The sequence below is a fragment of the Simochromis diagramma genome, unplaced genomic scaffold (assembly GCF_900408965.1).
Source record: "Simochromis diagramma unplaced genomic scaffold, fSimDia1.1 OVJJ01000487.1, whole genome shotgun sequence".
Classification (NCBI taxonomy): Eukaryota; Metazoa; Chordata; class Actinopteri; order Cichliformes; family Cichlidae; genus Simochromis; species Simochromis diagramma.
In genome coordinates, this window is record NW_024387305.1 from 2,134,405 (window position 1) to 2,155,265 (window position 20,861).

Here is a 20,861-nt window from a genome sequence, read left to right on the forward strand (position 1 = left end):
CTTGGTATGTGATGTGAGGAGAGTGAGAAATGTTAGTGTCTAAGAAGCAATGTAGTCTAAGGTGACTGCCATTGGTGTTTTAAATTAATATGTTATTTTATAGGGAAATATTGAACCTTAATGCATCGATCTTACATCTAATTAAGACATTACATACAAAGCATCAAATTCGAATGATAAGAGAGATTTTCCCAAAATAGACAGTAATGAAAATGAGCTCAAAGTCAATCCAGTTGCAAAATTTAAATGCTTTGGACACATCCATGCATTAATAATAGTGCAATGTCATTCTGTCAGGAACTATTTAACCGCACAGTGATTGCTTTTAATTTTGATATTTTAAAGAAAAGTTGATAACACTTTTACATTTCCCTAAATAAGGTTTTGGATTCTCCCAAAGATGACGAGTATAAGAAGAGAAGTGTGATGAAATGAATTCAATACTAAATGAACTGCAGTTGCATGGGTCCCATTTGGTTCATCACAAAAACATATAGACAAAAAAGCAGTCCATATAATAAATGTGAATGATGCTGTTTGCTTTCTTGTGCTATCTGCTTAAAGCTCCACTAATCAATATTTCTGGATTAGCCCGAAACAGATCAAATGACACAGCGTAATGTAAAGTGTTGCTTGTTATGACAAAACAGCAGAGAATTATCGCCCACTTTCCAGCTCATTTGCACAGTGCTAATTGAACATCTTTGGCTCGTTGTTTTGATTTTTACAGCTAATAACTCTACTGTTTTGATCCGGGTTCTCTTTAATCTTGTTTCAGTCGCAGCAGGCTGCTGTTTTAGGCAAGCTTTGATAAATCTACCCCGCGCCACCTGGCCAGCACCAAACAGCAGGAAGACAAAGTTAGTGACTTTCTGAAAAATTAGAAACTTACCCGTGGAGTCTGGGGAGACCAAATCAAAGCGAAAAGAGAAAAAAAATGTTGGAATTCTCAGGTGGACAGAGACGCTTTAGTCCAAATGAGAGATGACATGTTCTCTGTCTGCTTATGTAAACATGCGGAAGCTGTTTTACACGCTTGCAGTAGTGCCCCCAAGTGGTCAAACCATTTAATTACATACATTACAATGAAATTTAAACAACTAAAAAAAAACTTTTATTTTTAATGATCTGTTATCTACAAGCATGCATAACTTCATAAAGTCTGAGAACTAGTGGCATCCATCCTCTTCCATAAACAAAGATCCTGTTAGGAGTCCTCTCACTTACATAACACAGAGATGGACGGATGCATCCAATGAAATCACCCGATGCAAACCTTTTAAATGAATTGCTTTTTTGCTATTTGTGCTTTCCTTCAACAACATTCAGTGGGTGGATAAATAAACTACACAAAATAATTAACTTTTGTATGAAATATTTTACATGCTACATACTAAGTCATTGTAGAGTGCTAATTATTAACACTATCATGGACATAAAAAAGTGCTTTTTTTTTTTTACAGTTTTTGAATTGTAAAAAAAAACTATATATTTACAAGTGATATGTGGAGTGATAGTGGTTCTGCGTTCAGTCTTGTTTGTAGTCTCATCTCACAGGTAAGTGTTACATGTGAAGCTAATGTCAGTTTCAAGGACAAAATGTTGACTGCTTGCTTTGACAGTATTTCATAAGGTCTGCTTTCCTTTTCTCCCCTCACTCTGTCAAAATACTGAGGTTTGTAGTTTGATTTCACAGGAAATGGTCTTGCATTCTTCAGATCTCTTGTCTGTCCAAATCAGTCTTCAGGCAGCAGGTGGATGCAGGTGGATGCAGGCAGATGCAGCGGTAAGTGGGAATGAGGTTTAGCAAACAGTATGGTGGGGTGACAGGGGGCTGTCAGGGGTCTCGGTCGGAGAGAGATCTGAACTGGAGCTTTTAAACATAGCCGAGATGTGGAAGGCCTGGGAGAAATATAAACACATGCCCAACTTGAGGATTAAGCAGACTTTGACATGTGGACACGCATTGATGCACAAAGACAAGCAGGCAAGTTATACTGACCACCCAGTAGGCAGTGAGAGCTCCCTGTATGTAGCCTGTTAATACATCAGACGGGTGGTGCCTGTAGTCTGAGATACGGGTCAGGCCTGTGTAGATTGCCAGCATAATCAAGAAAAACTGCAGCATGGGTCTCAGCAGCCGAGCTCCACGCCACGTCAGCCGTGCCTGCAGGTAAAACTATATCACAGAAACAAAAACAATATTAAATGCGCTGAGCAATACATTACAGATACAAGACGTTTACAAGTGAAGAGATAATTGTGGCTAAAGCTACGGATTACAGTGGGGAGGGGGAACAAAAGTTCTCTCTTTGTGTTGACGGTCAGGGAATTACAGCTTCCACCAGAAGGTAAGGGCTATGGTGGATGGTGATTGGATAAGTGGTTTCTGAGATGGGTTAAGATTTGTTTTTGTTTTTTTGTGAGAGAGGTTTCATAAATGTGAGTGGTGTGGTAATGACAAATATATTTAATTTTGATACTACAAATGATTAAACATTGCATATGAAGGTTATAGGCGGTTATAGAATCTGAAGCATCTTTGAGAGTACTCAACACCTGTTTCTGGACTTATCAGTTATGGATAGTTAATTCAATTCAATTCAGTTTTATTTATATAGCTCCAGTCCACAATACCTCAAAGTGCTTTATATCGTACATAAAGGGTAAAGACCCTGCAATATTAGAAAGAAATCCCGAAATGGCAGAAACATGGCAAAAGACTATTCATAGATATTCATAAATATATATATTTATAATGTAAGCATTCATCAACTACTACCTTTGTATGCATTACTTTCTTGAGTCTTGGTGACCAAGTTCAAAATTTTATCTATAATATTTTGCTAGCATTTGTGTTTGAACTCTTGATGAACAATTTAACTGTTAGCCATATTTTAGCTAAATAATGAGTAATAATTTTATTCATAAGATTAACTAGCTATTTAAAGTGTTTATCCGTTATGCTTAGGCAGCATTTGGTTTACTATTAGTTAACAGTGTCAACGAGCTAATGATGTACTTCTGTGTAGGTTTCCTCACCAGCTTTAATCATTTATGCATTCATCTTTTTCTCTACTGCTTAGTCTTACTTAAGTTTACTGTTCAGACTTGTATGGGTGCAGTTCTTTAATTTAATGGTTATTTCATTTTTTTGATTTAGTTGAGCTCTGTTAGCTGGAAACTTAGATACTAAAGAAATACCACCTGTGATACTTGTGCCCCTTCTTGGGAACATGGCTGGGATTTACTCTCTTAAAGCACTTTATATCCATTTTAACTTGACTTTTTATCCATCTCCCCTCTTTTTCACTAGTGCACTGTTAAAGCTTTCACGATAACTTTCAATACAGCAGGAGGCAAATAATCTTGTTATTGTTTAATGGTAAATTAACAGTTAACTGTTGTTTTATGGACACACGAGCAGCAAAAATTATTCTGAAATTATTCCTGATCTACTGTCACAGGTGTGTCACAGCCACCGCGGCACTCACATCATAAAACACCCGATATTATGTCGAGAGACTGTTGTGAGTCGGCTCTCATTGTCATCTAACAAAGTGGCTTCCACTTTTGGCACCCTAGTGTTCATTTGCTCAGAGAGATGCATGAAAATCACATTAAATTATCAACCCCCCACTCCCACCAAAAAAGGTACCATAGAAAGTCAAAAAAAGACAAAGTCAGGACAAAGAAAAGACTGAATGTGCACAACTGTGCCTTCAGTTCCACTTATGAATTAGGCAGTGAGTTCCTAAGTTTAAAAAAGTTTTTTTTTTTAAATTATGAATAATAATTTCCCTCTTAAAATAAAGTGGTGCTAGTGACACTGTGAGAGAACAAAGTCGGGTAGCTAAAGATCCAGATGTGTGCTCCTGAAATAATAGATGTCGCAATGACCCCTCTGTGCTTTAGTCACTGAAAGCTGTGAAACACTGTTTTATATAACAGCAGCAACAGCAGTAAAAGTGATTCCTGTGCATCTGTTTCACTTTAAAGCGGGTAAACCCTCCTTAAAATGCTGTTGTAAGCTGAAAACTTTACAGTTTGTTGACTCAGATTTTGTCTAAGCCGGGTCCAAATCTTCCCACCAAAGGTTAATAGTGAAATACGCTCTCTTTGCATGTAATATAAATATGTAAAGTTCTATAGGACACTATAGAACATTTAAGATCAATCATGAACAATCATGTTATATTTTCTTTACGCTGAGCTTGTTAGCTGTAAAAAATACTTGAATTTCTGCTGATGCAGCATTTACGTCTGCATAAAAATGAGTACACATATTCACATATTCACACACACACGCACACACACGCACACACACACACACACACACACACACACTCTTGTACAATAGAGCAGCACAGTGAGACGAGGTCACACTCCTCCCAAAGCAGAACAAAGCAGTCTCTGTTTGTGCCGTATCTCCCTCCAGTCCCTCATCTCTTATTCTCTCGCTCTTTGATGCTAACTGGACTGGGGATGAGTCCCTGTTTCATTCATTCTCTCTCAGCATTTTACAGAGTGATGGTAATTGGAAATTGGAGAGACAGTCAATTTTCTTTGCCAGTATGAATGTGTGGTGTGTGGGAGAGAAAAAGAGAGAGAGATAGAGGAAGAGAAACATTTTGGAAAAAGCGACTAATAAATAGAGATACTCACAGCTAAATAGAGCATTGTGAACATTGCAAAAGAAGCATGGCCCGAGAAAAAGGACTTCCTGAAAAAGTGGAGAAGTATTTAGAATTGCAAATTTCAATACGACATTAAAAGCACAAATTCATGAATGCAGACACACACCTGGCTTCCTCCTCTAACTGGTGGTCAGGCTGGCGACAAGTCACTGTTTCAATGTAGGTCCCAGGTGTGCAGTTGAGTGATGCATAGGTAATGCCGCACACTGACAGGAAGTGCGGTCGCAGCCGTCCCACGCTGAGCTTGGCCATGTTGGTCAGTGATTGGCCAACAGAACATCCAAACAGGAAGCACCCCAGCTCCTTGTACAGGCACGAAACGTATACGTTCCTCACAAAGGCCTTCGAGCTGACACCGTGGAAACGCACCCGATAACACTCGCCGAGGGCGATCTAGATTCAGATGCAACGTGAGAATCGCAAGATTACATGTTGTTGTACAATAAATGACAATGGGGTGACTGATACGACAGGAATGATGAAGATGATGAATACTCACAGTGAGGCCGGTGATGATGATGCCACCTGTGATGAGTAATTCATCTGGTATGGCTTCTCTGTGCAGGTAAGGATACGTGATGCTGGGATCCCCACAAATGAAGCCTCTTCTGTAAGGACTCAGTGCCTTTAGCTCACATGCAAATAAAGGGATGGAAGCTGAGTGGGAGGAAGAAAAGGGAGAAAAATAGAATTAGACCAAAATTAAGTATTTTAAATCCCCAGTTTCCCTCTGGGTGAAAGTATTCTTTGAAAGTGATACATGGGAGGAGAAAAGAGGAGTAAGTTCTCATCTCAGGTTAACCAAGAAGAGACATTGTTAATGATAGACAAAAATAATATAATCAAAACATAAATTTAAAGCTACATAGAAGACAGATGAATAGGGATTTTGAGAAAGGAAAAAAGTTTGGGAAAGTAAGACGGTTACAGAAAAAAGGAAATCCAACTTTTTCTTTGGAGAACAACCATTAGGAATGTCGGGGTCGTAACACTCCTCCACTGGGACCAAAGAAACTCAGAGAACAGCCGAAAGCTCCAGTTTCCTTACTGAATAAAAGCTGAATCCACTGAGAGTGGAAGAGCGGAGCAAGGCAGCGCTCAGTAAAAGACCCAGTTTGGCTGCGCATGTGTGTATTTGTGTCTAAGTGTATGCATTTCTGTTGATGAGGAGAGAAAGGGGGGGTTGTTTGTGACTCCAGTTGAGCTCTTCCCAACAAAACAAAGCGTAAAAGCGCCAATAGACCCGAGCCAGAACCAGCCTCACACTGTCTCTGTTTGTCTCTCATGTCCTCTCTCCTTCTCTGCCTCCTGTTTGCATGCCTGCACGCACACACAGAAAAGACAAGGGTGGGGAACAGACATCAAAACAGACAAAGAAAGAGAGAAACAGAGACTTCTCGCAGGGCCTCCACCCTTCTGCACAGATCCAATCTGTTGTTAATACAGGCTACTTCTCTGTCCAGCTTGCTCCAGTCAGCCAGCATTACATAACCCCTCTCCCACCACCAATACCACTATGAGCTAGGGTCAACAAGTAGAGTCGTGATCATGTATGTGTACACACACATGTGATAGTCATGGATCGTACATTATTTATTGAATTCCCCCTGGCCTGACTCTACCCTGAGAACTGTATGTTGTCATGGAAACTGCACAATTCCCTGGGCAATGCACAAACCAGCTGGCACAAAGAGCTGAAGAGCCAGCAGAAAAAGAGGGGTGGCATGTAGATGAAAGGGGCGAAAACGAACTTTCTGTCTCTTTTACTTTTCTGGTTTCCTCCTTTTTTCACCTTTTTATATTTGCTGCTTTTTTTTTTGAAGACTCTAAGCGCGATCATCACGTTTATAAGTACCCTAAATACCCACTGATTTCTTGACCGAAAGGGATGAAAACAAAGTGGAACAGCACTTAATATGGGCGACGTGATCTTATTGAAAGCAATAACAAGTGCACGGGATTTTGTCGCTGATGAACAAATTCCTCAATGACTCGAGACTGTAGGAGAACATATGGATTTAAACAAACAACAAATGACTCGCTTTGATAATACCCATATTTCTTGAATTATTTGGAAGAATTTAACAGAATTGTGCAAAAACATCCACAAACCCTTTTCAACAGAATGTTATTAGCTGATTGAAGTCTATCAACTCACTGCTGAATCGAATGCAGATTTCAGCTATAAAAACATTCACGAGAAAACAAGTTTCTTACGTTGTAGCCTACAGTTAAAAAAAATACAGAGACCCATTCAGCATATCGGTTAGTGTAGTTTGTACTAATGCACACTGGCACCAGTGTAGTTGTAATTAATGAAAAAAAAAAAACTGCACGGAAGTCCAGTAACACAATGAACACAGGGCTGTATCAGCTTATAACACAGGGTTAAATGTTGAAGTATGTTATGCTGCGGAATACATGGCCTTGTACAAGGCAATGCAGACCCCTCAATAAGCAATATAGTGTTATGTTAAACACTGACAAATCCAATTAGCTAGGCCTTCTTACCAAGAAAGAGGCAGAGCAGGTCTAAGCCGACCAGAAGTTTTCTTTTGGATAAAGCCGGTCCAGTTATCTCTATGAGTTTCTTCCCAGTGCCGTTCTCCATCCCCAGGCCGCTCTTGTTTTCCGTCAGTTTAAGCTGGAGGTCCGCGCTGGAGACGGGCACACCGGCGCTCTGCGGGGCAAACGTATCCAACATGACGATTAGCTGCGAATTGTAGGTCGGTTGTAGATCTTACTGGCATCAGAAACTTGGGAGCGCCCTTTGGCTACTCATGTGCAGATCTCCAGGGAGAGTGAAAGTAAATCCAAAAGTTCCCGGAGTATTTAATATGCTACCTGGAGCGCGTGGTGACGTGTTTCTTCGCTGTCAAAGTGGAGAAATGTTTTACTCATGTTGGTGTCAGTCTGCAGGGCTCGTTCAGACTCGCTGAAGTGCCTCCGTCAGCTTAAAGATATGCGTAGTTTGCGAAACTAGTTGATAAAATCTCTCACTCTCTCCCTCTCTCTTCCTGTCAGCTCATCGAACATTAGGGAAAACAGGGAGGGAAAAATCCGCAAGTCCTAATTAGAGGCAGCACATCAGATATGCGTCACGGTGTGACGGTGGTTATTGCATGGATGCAGTCTGGAAGATATTTCTCCATCACTACTACTGTATGACTTATCGCCTACAAAAATGCAGGTGATGGGGGATTGGGAAGAAATCAAAAGTAGACTAAATAAAACTTCTTATCACTTTAAAAAACACTGAGATTCGAAGTATTTTTAAGTAATTTAGCCCACAGTTAAAAAAAAATACAAATATTTGCCATTGATCTGGACATATTTTACTTTTTGAGTCTGATTACTTTAGTACTTTTTAAATGTAATTTTTACATAGTTGTTTGAAAAACACATCGTGTTTTTTTTTAAATCGTGGTTTATTGACCCGTTCAAATATATCATAAGTAAGAATAATCCTCAACTGAAATCTATAGGCGAATTCTACAAGATGGTGGTAGAAGTAACAAGTGGAGAAAAAGATGTTAACAGTATTTTGAGTTCATACAATCTTAACAAGACTGAATTTTTTTTCTTTTCTTTTCTTTTCTTTTCTTTTCTTTTCTTTTCTTTTCTTTTCTTTTCTTTTCTTTCCTTTTCTTTTCCAATACAGCTTAAACTCTCAGGCAAGCCTTCTTGAGCTCTTCTTTTGGATGCTGGTATACTCTTTTCTCTGTCAAGATGATCCCACTGCTTCAAGGATGTTGAGTTCCAGGTTATGAGGAGAGCAGTCCACGACTAACAGTGAGTCATCATAATTTTTTCTTTCCAGCTATGCTTTTCTAGCATTGGCATTATCTTTCTTCTATTGAGGGACACGAGTGCCCAAAAGAAATAAATTAACACATTATTAAATAAATGTGCAATTAATTATTTTGCATTTGTAATAAACAAACAGTTTATTAAATATTTAAATTAAATTTACTGATATTTAATTAATTGCTTGTTACAGATTTTTATTCATTAACAACACACTTAGTTAATTATTTCATGATGTATATATTTAATTAATTTTGGCCCTCCAGGTTCTCCAGATCTCTTCCATACATATTGTGGATGATTTCAGCCATAAATTTCAAATTTGGATTAATAGCTCTATTTGACTCATTCACTGTGGTTTTTGTGAAATTTGGCATACCCTATTCTTTTCTTCCTGTTTCCTTTCCTTGAACGTAGCTTCTTGACATTCACCCTTCCACTGAGGTCAAATTTTTGAGGCTTCTAGTGAACAGAATGGCTCAACTGAAGGGCCAGATGGAACTTTCAGTTCCCGTGTCAGGTCTTTGCTATGCTAATAATTTCCTTGTAACTAAAACCAATTCTGAAGTATGATCTCACTAACTCATCTACACATGGCATTTTGTAGAGGCTACAGCAGCCGTGACAGTTTGCCTTGAAACAGCTGTAATCTCCATATTTGGACTTTTTTTCCCCTCAAAATAGTATTTTGACTTTTTGCACTTATCCTCAAAAATGATCAATAATATATATTTTGTTCTTCCTAATATGTCCCTAATACTATCCTAATAACTACCCTAATAACACCCTAATTCAATACCCTGTTGTACACAACAATATTAAGTTTATATTTTATACTGTGGGCCTGTGTTAAGCGGCTAAAGAAACAAAACAAAAAGCATTCCTTTAAAAATGGTCAGGTTTGTGCCTGAACTATAAATGAGTGAAAAAGTAACCAATGTCCAAAGAAAAACTTAGAAAGACCTTCAGAAAGTTTGGAGAACGATGACTGAAAACCAATTTAAAACATTACAAGTAAGTACTTTATAAAGATGTGGTTCTTGTGTCAGTGACAAATAATAGTAAAGTTCAGCTTTTGGAAAATACCCACAGTGGTTTGATGCCAATGTGTGAAAGAACTGTGGTAACTGGAACATGCAGTTCCATGCAACGTGAAACTACAGAGCCAGCAACCAGTTATTTTAGCTTAAGCTAGGCATGAAGACTGGAAACAGCTGATAACGTCTATACTGGATACAGTCTATATGACAAAAGGGAGCACAGTCTATCTACCAGCAATGCTATATACTGGGAGAAATTGACCCAAGCTGGTGTGCTGTCACACTCACGGGAAGAACCACAAACAATGTAAGTGACCCAAACACAGTGATTGGAACATGGGCAAGAAGTGGGTTATATTATTATTGTGGGCAGAAAACCCTTTTGGTCCGTGTTCCTCTGGGAAGTGGAGGGACATGTGCTATGGTGCGGCTGGGAGCTCCACTCATACTCATTGGAAACCAGGTAAAAGCCATTCCACAACGCAACACACGTACTTTAACAGCCAAACGTAAAAGACACATTTTGGCAAAAAAGAGGGACCCAGGGTACCCATGTGTACGACCCCAGACTGAACTCTCCTACCTGGATTGACTCCATAGGGGTGCCCAGGGGAGTTCCGAACGAGTATAAACTAGCAGACCAAGTAGCTTCAGGATTTGAAAGTATATTCATCTGGGTAACGCCTAATAAGAATGTTGATCGCATTAACTATGTTCATTACAATGTGCTGAGACTCTCTAACCTTACCAGGGACGCCATGGAAGGGTTCGCAGAACAATTGGGTCCAACCTCGTTGATGGGAGTGCAAAATCGAATGGCCCTTGACATGTTGTTGGCGGAGAAAGGGGGCGTCTGTGCCATGTTTGGAGACACGTGCTGCACCTTTATCCCCAATAATACTGCTCCAGATGGCTCGGTAACCTGAGCTCTGGAGGGCCTGAAAACTCTGTCTAAAACCATCCGTGAGCACTCAGGTATCGACAACCCGCTGGAGAGCTGGATGTCATCCGTGTTTGGCCAATGGAAGGGTTTGGCTATGTCGGTTATGCTTTCAATTGCTACATTTTTAGGGATACTGGTCACCTGTGGTTTTTGTCTCATTCCTTGTGCCAGAGCATTGTTGGTAAAGGTAATAACAAGGGCTGTGGACCCCGGAACGGTTGTTCCGATGTCCATAATGCCACTGATTTCTTTCAAAATGTCAAAAGAGGGAATGTGGAGATACAGAAATTATTTTACTGCTAGAATATAACCTGCATTATTAACATTGGATTAATAATATATCCTACAGCCATTAAAGATGTTTATTAAAGCTATGGCCATCACCTTAACCTTTTTATTACAGGTGCAGCTATGATTATTTTACACACATTGCATGTTTGTGCTCATTTAGTGTTGATGCTCAGTCTATTAAAGAAGGTTTTAAGCTTTGTGGAGCGTTATGTCTTCACAATCTATTGTGTAGGTGACTTGGAGCATAGAAGGATAGACAGCATACACGCTTACAACACACATATAATCCAGAAGCCTGCCAGGCCAAAGGCCCGAAATTCATTTAGCTTCTAACTGCATTTCAGTTTACTTAGTAACAGATGACAGAAGACCAGTTAAGAAAAGGACAAGCCCTTAGAGACCATCTAGACTTGAAATTTATTGCCATGTATGGAAGATGTTATAGAAAAAAGAACTTCTGTGTCTGTTTTTAGCCATCTAAGATGTACCTTTTACTGCCAAATGTATTTTTAGCAGGAGATGGTGTGCTGATGTGATGCTGTATACTTCTCCTCCTGCGTGTGTTTTAATAAACTCATTGTTTGATTGCACTCTCCTGGGCCTCCGTTGGTTTGTTTCATTTCTCAACATTTTCGAACTCGTGACATTTTGTTCATTTATGCCTTTGTTTTTGTGTATCGACATCAGCAGCACCACTTTCCTAAAAGTAAGCAAACCAACGTGTACACTGAAAAATATCAGCACAACAAAAAGTGACCCTATTTACAATGACAGAAACAAAAAGTCCCAGTTGTATGTTTTCTTTTAGAAACTTTGTGGTGGTTGACTCCTGAATGAACCAAGGAGGGGAATAACCAAAAAGGCACCAAAGATATATTTATAAAAAAAAACTATTTTTGCCTCGTCTTACAAGAGACGAGTACAATTAAAGACTTTACATTTTGCTGTACCTTTTTCCAGTTTTCATACACTTTAAATGTACTTATAAATTGACATTTTTTAGATGACCTGGTGTGATAAGCTTGATTTTTTAATATGTTGCATTTATTTTCATTACGTGGGACATGGAAAACAAAAGCTTGCTCACAGTAGAAGGAAATAAAACGCAACAACTTTACGAGTCGTTTTATCCTCACAAGTAGTGTTACAATGTATAAAAAATATTCTTTTCTTTTTTAAATTAAGAGTAAATTAAGAAATTGGTGATTGACTTATTTTGTTAAGTGAAACTGCAGCACAACATTCAAGATAAACAGTTGTCAGCAGTAGGTGGCAGCAAAACCCCTATCAGTGGATGCTCTAGCAATTATCCTGGGGTTTAGCCATTTTTGTTTTTGTTTTCATACATGGAGGAAGATAGAAAGATAGCATGATCCTGACTGTGAAGTGAAAACACAGAGAGCTACTTCCCTTTGAGAAAACCCAGCACATCATAACGTTTGTTTGTTTTTTTGGTCAATTAGGTGAAGTGGGGCCGCATGTAATCCTGACCACAGAAAATCCAGGACGAAATGTGTGTGGGTGTGTATTTGTGCAAGGTTGTACGTTTAGCAGTTGTTTACTTTATCTGAGGCATTTAACAGTGACATAGTTCCTCTTTTACCTTCCTCCGACATTTCGTCACTTTCCGTAAGGAAGCTGGAGCGTCATTTTGTAAAATGATTTTATTCTCATACATTACAAGGCCTCTATGCAACTTCCTCGTAACAAAGGTCTCTGAAATCTTTTAAAACAACACGCAAGGTGAACAGATGTAGATCATAAATTCAGATAAACTAAATACCACACACACACACACACACACACACACACACACACACACAGATGCTGTTCGTTTTTAACAAGCTCAATCTTTTTCAAAACAGCTGGGAAACTCTTGAGGAATTTGTCTGTGCTGCCTTATTTTTAATAGTTTGCTTATTTGAATATTTGTGGTTAGTTTCATTGAGGAACAGAAGACATGGGTTTGCCCTGGTGGATCATATGACCTTCTACAAATGCTCGTAATGCTAAATTTCTTATTTTCTCTGTTTCAGACTGACTTCCTCATCTCGGTCACCCACACAGCAAGAATCCCCACATTTTTCCCATTACCGTGTCACGCTTCTCAGTTGTCATTCCTCATGATATTTTAATTAAGTACTTTTTTGTTTTTGTCTTCCCCAAAGTTTAAGGTTAGGCAGCGTCACAAAGGCCATGACATTATCTAATGTTACTAAACAAAAAGCAATTGAAGATGTAAAACTTACCTGTGTATTATAATGTAAAAAACATTTTTATTGGGCTTTGCATGAATGCAGCAATAAAGGTTTTTGGACATCACTTAAACTTTCGAAAAAATCCCCCAAAATCTCAACAGAGAAGAAACTAAGAAAAACTTTGAGACAGTTCAGCTGAAAATCTAATTTGAGAGAAACTGAGCTGAAAGTTTTGGCAGAACTAACCTGTAGTCAGTCAACGTAAATAGTGACAGTGGCCCTGTCAGGTCTGTACTGGAATGGTTCACCCCTGTGAGGTGAAAGTGCCTACTCTAACCCTGAGCCTACATTTTGGAGAATTAATAGCCCGCAGACACAGTTTATCTACAAAATATAGCAGATAAACTGTGGCTTTCAGAACATCCTTACTTCTATCTGGCATACATTTAACAAGATGATTGACACAATAGCATCACACAGCTGCTTCAGATTTGTCCGCCGCACATCCATCATAGTGTGGAAGCAATTACAGTGAACTTACTATCATATTGGAATATTCACTTTGAGATGACCTGAGCTTTGAGACAGGGCCCTTTACCCTGCTGGAAGGAGCAATCACAAGATGGGTAAAGTGTGATCATGAGGGAAGACATATGGTCAGCAACAATACTCAGGTGGAATTTAAGCAATTCTCAGTAGTTATTAAAGAGCCCAAAGTGTGCCAGTAAGCAATCCCCTGCACAACCAACAACACCACCAGCCCAAAATTTTTGATGCAAAGGAAGCTCGATCCAAGTTTTTATGGTGCTTTCAGCAAATTTTGACCATACCACCCAAATGTTGCAACTGACATCGTGGGTCATCAGACCTAGCAACAGTTTTCCAGTCTTCAGTCGCCCCACTTTTTTGAGCGTTTACAAACTGATTAATAATAAGTGGATGTTTGAGCTGCTATCATTTGTATACATACATGGAATGAACAGCTCAACTGTAGGTATGCAAATTTATTGAGCAAATCACAGTGAGTTTTGTACAGTGCATACAAAATATGTAAAAGAAAAATTGGGAGTTGAAAATTTGTAATCACTATAGACTCAATATAAACGATTGAGTTCCATGCTCTGTTTTAAACTTGTCTGTAGCCAACAAAATATTTTGTAAATCAGGGCCCTATTAGGAGACATAAAAGTAGAAGTATTGGAACTTAAAAATCATTCAAATAAATAAAAAGTGGCAATATTTCTCTACCACAAGTTGTTCACTAGTTTTCTACTTAACAGCACTAAAAGGCTAAGCAATGATGTCAGAGATGAAGAAACAAACACAGGAACTAAACATGACGCACAGGCACATAAATGTGTTTTATTGTATTCAAAATAAGTTTGTAAGTACACGACAGCAGAGCAATAATGTTTTTAAATGTTATTCTTACTAACCCATAACCTCTTTTGAATTCACGCGATCTAAAAAGAACAAAATACAGCACAAACATTACCCTCTGTGTGAACAATACACCATCTTTTTGGTTTCTATGATAAAGCTATATATATATTTAAATATTTTTTTGTATACATTAGTGCCAGAATTTGCACTGTGTTTGTTTTCTAAGTGGTAGCCACTTCCTTTTACCCATGACTTCTTGTTCAGGAACAGCCACAAACATTCCCTTAACATGATCCAAAAATAGTATTAGAGTGCCATTACCATAAATCCCAATATACACTATGCTGACTCTACAGATCATCACCTGATGCTAGAGGAAGAGTCTTCACTAGTTATTCACCATCAATTACACAATAGACTGTAATGCCTGTGATCAGTCCAGTTAGTTCATTTACAGTAACCCCCCCCCCCCCCCCCCCGCATGTATTAATATCTGCATTTAATTATTACTAGTTTTTTTTACAAGTTTTTTAAAAATGTGTAAGTCACTTTTACACAGGTGATAATAAATAAATAGAAACATAAACAAATGGCTGTCCATGTGTTTTTATTACTGGTTTATTGCTACCTTGACTTCCCTGTCTTGCAGCTTTTTTTATGCTGCACTATCCAGCAGAAAATTTCACTGTAAATTATCAAATAGTTGTTGATATATTTTAGTCTGGACCAACATCTAACATCAGCATGACTATTTATATGAATGCGAATAAAGTGTTTATGTAGTATACAGATAGCAGAAAGCCCTTTCTCAAATGTGTGTGGATAGCGATGTCGGCGTAGACTCTATTGCAAGAGGATCAGTGAAATGAGGCACTCGTGAGGTAAGGAAAGGACAAAAAAGTGATTAATTGATAAGTTTATATTTAACATCTCATTGTAAATGTCACGTCTGTGCAGAAAGCAGCACAAGCATGTTCTGTTTGTTTCAACTTGAAATGTCAGTCACAAGTTATTAGCTACTTCTATAGCTAATAACTTCACTTTTGTGTTAATGGTTAGTTTTTATAACAACTGCATAAACTGGAAGACAGACATGTCAAACATGTTGAAAAACTGAAGCATCCTGTAAGTAAGTTAATGCATATGTAAACATCACATTTTGAATTCAGAAAGCCAGATAGCCATGCCACTCTGATAGAATTCATGGTTTTGCGGCATGGTTTTGGGTTTCTAAACGTTCTTTGATGGTGAAGCAAGTGGTGACTGTGATGGTGAAACTAATATGCTAATGAATAGAAGACCAAGCTATTACATGGCATGTAAAATATTTAGAAAGACAATGAAATAAAATAATAATAATAGAATAAAGATAATAATATTGGCCAGTTATATTTTGACTTTGTGTAAGACAGAAGTTCCTTTCTTAAATAAAAGCATTGCTTTTTTTTTTTTTTTTTTGAGAAAGTCACTCTCACTATGTAATCCTTTTAGTGTCACTCTTCAACTGTTCGTGCCTTTCCCCTCTCTTATACAGATATGGTGGGGAATTCCCATACTTCTATTATCAAAGCATTGAACTGTACCTGTTAGGACTAAAGTTTGACTAGCTGAAAAGGGAAAATAGTTTTTGCAGTATTAATAGATTCCACCATCCAGCTCCTCTTAATAGCTGAACCTCTTGCGGTCTTTCTCTTTCTTGGGCTCCCTCTCTCTCCCTCTCTCTCTCTCTCTCTCTCTCTCACACACACACACACGCACACACACGCACGCACACACAAAACAAAGGGATATCCCTAGCTGTTTTTTTTTTTCAAGCTAAAGTCAATCTCATTTCACATGCCTCTGGTGAAACTGCTTGTAGTTGCTCCTAGCAGATAAAACTCTCTCGCTCTCTCTCTTTCTCAAACGCAAGAAGGGATATTCCTGGTTATTTTTTTGTGCAACCAGTCACACTGTCATTTGACATGCTCCTGGTAAAACTGCTCCTAGTACTCTCTTCCCCTCTCTCTCGTGCTCTCTCTTTCGCTCTCTCTCTCTCTCTCTCTCTCTTTATTATTATACATACAAATGCCCTACACTGTCCAATCACCCACAAACCCCAAACACACACCGACATAAAAAAAAAATGAAAGAAAAAAAATTCTCCCATAAGGCCCAAGACAGTCGCGTCCATATTCGCTTTTTTCATGCGATCATTATCTCCATTGTGCCACTTTTGCCAACTGCTTTGTTCAAAGTGTAAAAGTTAGCTATGTTTGACTGTTTCGGAATGTAGTGCAGTTGAAGGTATCGTCTCTTCTGTCCCTTTCGTTTTCCACCGCACTTCTCTAGGGTGCACTTGCGCAATTGCGAAGAGCGCTGCGGAAAATCTGCGCGTCTATTTTCTCACCTCCTGTAAGACCAGGGAAGGAGGGGGTGTGAATGTGTGGGGACGGTAGGGAAACCCATGACTTCCGCGTTTTTCCTCCCTGTCTGAAAGTGACTTCACGTACATAAATAGCTATGGGTGCTTACAGTTGAAACATTTAAACCAAGACACGCAGTGGACTCGGCGGACGAGCGGACTATCTTTTGGTCGTCAACCAACCAAAGCCGGACCTATAAAACTTCAAAGCTCGCTCAAACCTTTTATTCTGCGAAGATAAAAGCTGCTCAGTGTGAACTTTTTGACCGAAGCTCAAGCGACCCTACTGCGGATTGATGGGACAGCAAGCCAAAGACGTGGACGTTGAAGCGCTTCAGGAAAGAAGCCCTCAGCGTGGAAGGTGCCTGGACAATTTTTTAGTCATGTCCATCAGCTTTCTCTTTGTGGCAACCACAGCTCTTGCAGTCGGAGGAGCGATGGTTGTGATGGAACTGCGGTCGGACATGAAGTCCTTGGGTTCGCCCCCATCAGTTGGGACGCAGCAGAAGCAGACGGGAGACGCATCTTCCCCAGCATATAAGGTAATTAATTATTATCATTTTGTTCAGAAAGTTTGTATAACCTTTTACTTTATATCTTTTCTTTTCTTTTCTTACATTTATCCATTTTGATTCACAAATTCTTTACTGTTTTGCCAACAGATGGAGAAATTTTCCTATTTACAAGCCGCCAACTCAAGTAAGTCTTTTACAGATTTTCCAAATATATAAAGCCATGTAACATAAAGTCTTTTGAATCTACAGAAAAAACGGAAGTTATAACATTTTTTTTGCAAAAGATTTAGAGTAGGCAGAAAATAATGACCTCGTGGTTTAACGTTATTGTTAGTCTTTTACTGTTTGCTGTTTATATGAAAAGTGTACATTTAAGTTTTTGAGAAAAATAAAAACCCTATTTTGCATTACAACAAATGGGGTTACAAGTCTTAGCAAATCTATAAGTGTAACCGCCAAATCTGATATTATCTTGTGTAAACAAAAACTAAAATAAATGTAATTGTCTCCTCTTGCAGAGTTGGGAAACTCCACCATGCAATGGAAATCCATCTCATATGGTAAACGGACAACTGTAGGAAGCAACTTTGTCTTCGACCCAGAGCGGCATTCACTGACGCCAGTACAAGATGGAGCCTACTTCATGTATGTTGAGCTAAATTTCACCTGCACTTCCATATGCAACGCGGGTGTTCTCACGGTGAAAGTAGGTGATGAACTTACCTGCAAAGTGGAGCTTCCAGAAGGTATACTACCTGTGAGCAGGAAATGCTGGACTGTTGCTCAACTAAAAAACCAGGGAATGCTCACTCAGATGACAGTACAGAAAGGCCTAGAAGACTGGAAACTGGAGCTGCAAAGCTCAGGATTTGGAATTTTCCTCATAGACCCATAGATGCACATGCTGGAGTGCTACTGCTGTTATCTAGAAGTAAATGGACCCGAGACACGTGGGTTGTAACGAGTAAGAACAGAAGTCTGTTTTTTCATAAACCCACATAGTTGAAAACGGACAGGCTTGGGTGCCGTTTTTCACAGCTATGATGAGCTTCCTTGCAAAGGTTCTAGGAGAAAGAACCTTATGAGACTCAAGAAAAGCTGCATTTGTGATAATGCAAAGAGAATATGGAGAGACTAGAAACTTGCCTCATTGTATGTAATTATGTAAAAATGTTTCTCTGTATATTTATTTGGTGATATGGAATTATTTATGTACTTATGTTGCTTTTATTTATAACTTTTATTTATAGCAATGTTTATATTTTGTATAGGATTTTTTTTAAATGTACAGTAGATGTCACTACACTGATATTGATGTGCAATATACAGATTTCAAGTTGTCATTAGGCTTCTGCAACCACAATAAAAAAAAACCTTTCAGGGATGCATTTAGTTCTTCTGTTGTTAATCTGTTCTTGGAAGCAATGAGTAACCAAGTGATGAGTGAGATTGTGCACTTATGCAGAAAAAAAGTCAGAGTTAATCAAAACGTATCCAGAATTTCTAAAACATTCAGTTTATTTGTTTATTAATTACAATTAAGTGTAAAGACTCAACCTAAGAAATTGTTTTGCTTTTAAAAGATGTCTAAGTCCTGTGGACGAACCCATTGTTGAATGTATTTCTCTGTAATCCATATTAAAAACATGGATGTGGTGACATGAAGTATTTTTTGGTGTTAAATAAGAAAATGTGAAAGCGACTGTGACAAATTTTACCTCAATGTTACACACCTCATTCCGGGAACTGGATGCACATCACATCCTGTTTATTTACCATGATGTGTGGTGAAGAAAAAAAAACCTATAAGCCACCAAACAAACACCTCCCGTATATACGTGAAATGGAGATGTCAAGTGAAACAAAATTTCATCTGGTGCTGTCATAATGAATGAGGATTTTCATGGTTCCAACAAATGCTCAAAGCAAAAAGCACGCTTTAGTACATGTACATATATATAAAAAGATGGTTTTGGTCTAAAAGTAAGTACTGAATGTAACGAACTAAAACAAAGTAAGTTTAATCATATCCTTACTTTTAAAGATGAATGTACACTTTCTGCATATGACAAAAACACATGCACTATCAGTGCATGTGTTTTTGTGCATATGTAGGTACAGTGTTTTTCTTTTTTTTTCTTTTTTTGCTTATATGGACTCACTTTTCTAAACTAGTGATTTTCAAAACTGAAAGAAACATAAAAATAAAGAAATTTCAAGTTCAATCAGTTGTTTATTTTTACAGGTACACATTTGGTGTGATGCATTGTTTTTGGGACCAGTGGTTACGAGTGAACCTACAGCTCCCGTTATCTTTATTGAAGTTGTTTCCAGCTGGTTTAATCTCTTTTTTTCTTTTTTTTTCCTGGCCCGCAACTTTGTTGTTTTTGTTCATTCCTCTAAACGATTCAGTGGCGCACACAGCTGTACATAGCTGTACCTTAAAAATTAGGCAGATACATTTATAACTTTATTGACTTTTTATTTAACATTTAGCAATTTTCTGCCAGCCTTCCAAACATGGACAAGGCTTGTTTGGTGCTGTTACACTGCTGTAATGTGTATAGCTAAGTTCAAAAAATCTTGGTTCACTTATAGCACATCTGCAGTAGTGTCTTTGGACACGAGAAGTCACCACTTACCAGCATTGCACCCTTAATAGGTGACTAGGTAGTGGCAGGTGTTCCACCTTTGGTACAGCTTCCTGCAACCAGTCAAAAACCCTGGTGAACCTGATTGGCCAACTCTTTGACTCCTGCTCTGTCTTTCATGGACTACAAGCGGGCAAATGCGGCGTTGCAAACTTTCTGTTAAGAAACCTCCTCGTAATGTGTTTCTACAAACTGTAAAGCTTAGGGCAAAAGGCCATAAAGTTGTTTAATCTCTCTTTCTTCTATAACAATTACTGTTTTTTGGGAGTTTCCGTCCTTGGTGAGTTCTGCTATATGCACCCACATATACTTAGTGTGCTAGCAGCTGAGAAATCTTTGGTATGATAAACTTGGTTTGTAATACATGTCCCAGGTTGTTGTGGTAGTTTTATAGTTTTCTTCTCTTTTTTTACTCTAGAACAAATGTCTTTACTTCAAATAAATTTTTATTTGTTTATCTTTGAGCAAAATCTGAAAACAAAAGGGAAAAAGTTGCTGCGTAGTTTAACTTTTTTGACTTCATGTTGTTTCCTCAGTGATTTTCCTTATTTCATAGTGCAGTCAAATAGTCAATAGCCTGTCAAATAAACTTCAGTTCTATCTAAATTCAGATCAAGTTAGATAGGACAATAACATTGTAAATAAAAGACAGATTTTGAAAAGTAAACCACTTCTCTGCAGCTTTCTTAGCCAACTATAACCGTCACCGCACATAGAAACTCGTGAAAAGTTTGCACGCTGAATAGTTTATAGCAGCTCTGTTGCAGCACATCAAATTGCCCTTATACCTTTATGATTAAGTGCTGGTTTCTCCACACATATGCAACAGTGCAATTTCATATGCTTTGTCAGTCACTCCTTGTGCCACAACACCCACACACAACTCAAAGCATGGCAGCTCCTGCCAGTGAAAACACATACCAACATGTACC

At 38.5% G+C, this 20,861-nt stretch overlaps 2 protein-coding genes across 2 annotated transcripts; one reads left to right on the forward strand and one right to left on the reverse strand.

Moving 5' to 3' along the window:
- Positions 1-1,091: 1,091 nt before the first annotated feature.
- LOC120717083 (phospholipid phosphatase 3-like) lies at positions 1,092-7,709 on the reverse strand. The gene is made up of 7 exons (XM_040004918.1): positions 7,542-7,709; positions 7,209-7,377; positions 5,197-5,354; positions 4,804-5,090; positions 4,666-4,723; positions 2,003-2,179; positions 1,092-1,902 (listed from the first exon to the last, which is right to left on the reverse strand). The coding sequence occupies exons 1-7, from the start codon at positions 7,596-7,598 to the stop codon at positions 1,804-1,806; spliced, it is 1,005 nt and encodes a 334-aa protein (XP_039860852.1). The 5' UTR covers positions 7,599-7,709; the 3' UTR covers positions 1,092-1,803.
- An 8,896-nt stretch (positions 7,710-16,605) lies between these two features.
- LOC120717034 lies at positions 16,606-18,934 on the forward strand. Its single transcript, XM_040004830.1, has 3 exons — positions 16,606-17,305; positions 17,426-17,462; positions 17,797-18,934. Exons 1-3 carry the CDS (start codon positions 17,060-17,062, stop codon positions 18,171-18,173), a joined length of 660 nt encoding a protein of 219 aa, XP_039860764.1. The 5' UTR covers positions 16,606-17,059; the 3' UTR covers positions 18,174-18,934.
- Positions 18,935-20,861: the final 1,927 nt, after the last annotated feature.

Coding starts and splice junctions, on each gene's coding strand:
- LOC120717083 (XM_040004918.1), bottom strand. CDS start 7,598: ATGAGTAAAACATTTCTCCACTTTGACAGCGAAGAAACACGTCACCAC. Junction 7,378..7,541: donor CACGTCACCACGCGCTCCAG/GTAGCATATTAA, acceptor TTTGCCCCGCAG/AGCGCCGGTGTGCCCGTCTC. Junction 5,091..5,196: donor TCATCATCACCGGCCTCACT/GTGAGTATTCAT, acceptor ATCTGAATCTAG/ATCGCCCTCGGCGAGTGTTA.
- LOC120717034 (XM_040004830.1), top strand. CDS start 17,060: ATGGGACAGCAAGCCAAAGACGTGGACGTTGAAGCGCTTCAGGAAAGA. Junction 17,306..17,425: donor CATCTTCCCCAGCATATAAG/GTAATTAATTAT, acceptor TTTTGCCAACAG/ATGGAGAAATTTTCCTATTT. Junction 17,463..17,796: donor TTTACAAGCCGCCAACTCAA/GTAAGTCTTTTA, acceptor CTCCTCTTGCAG/AGTTGGGAAACTCCACCATG.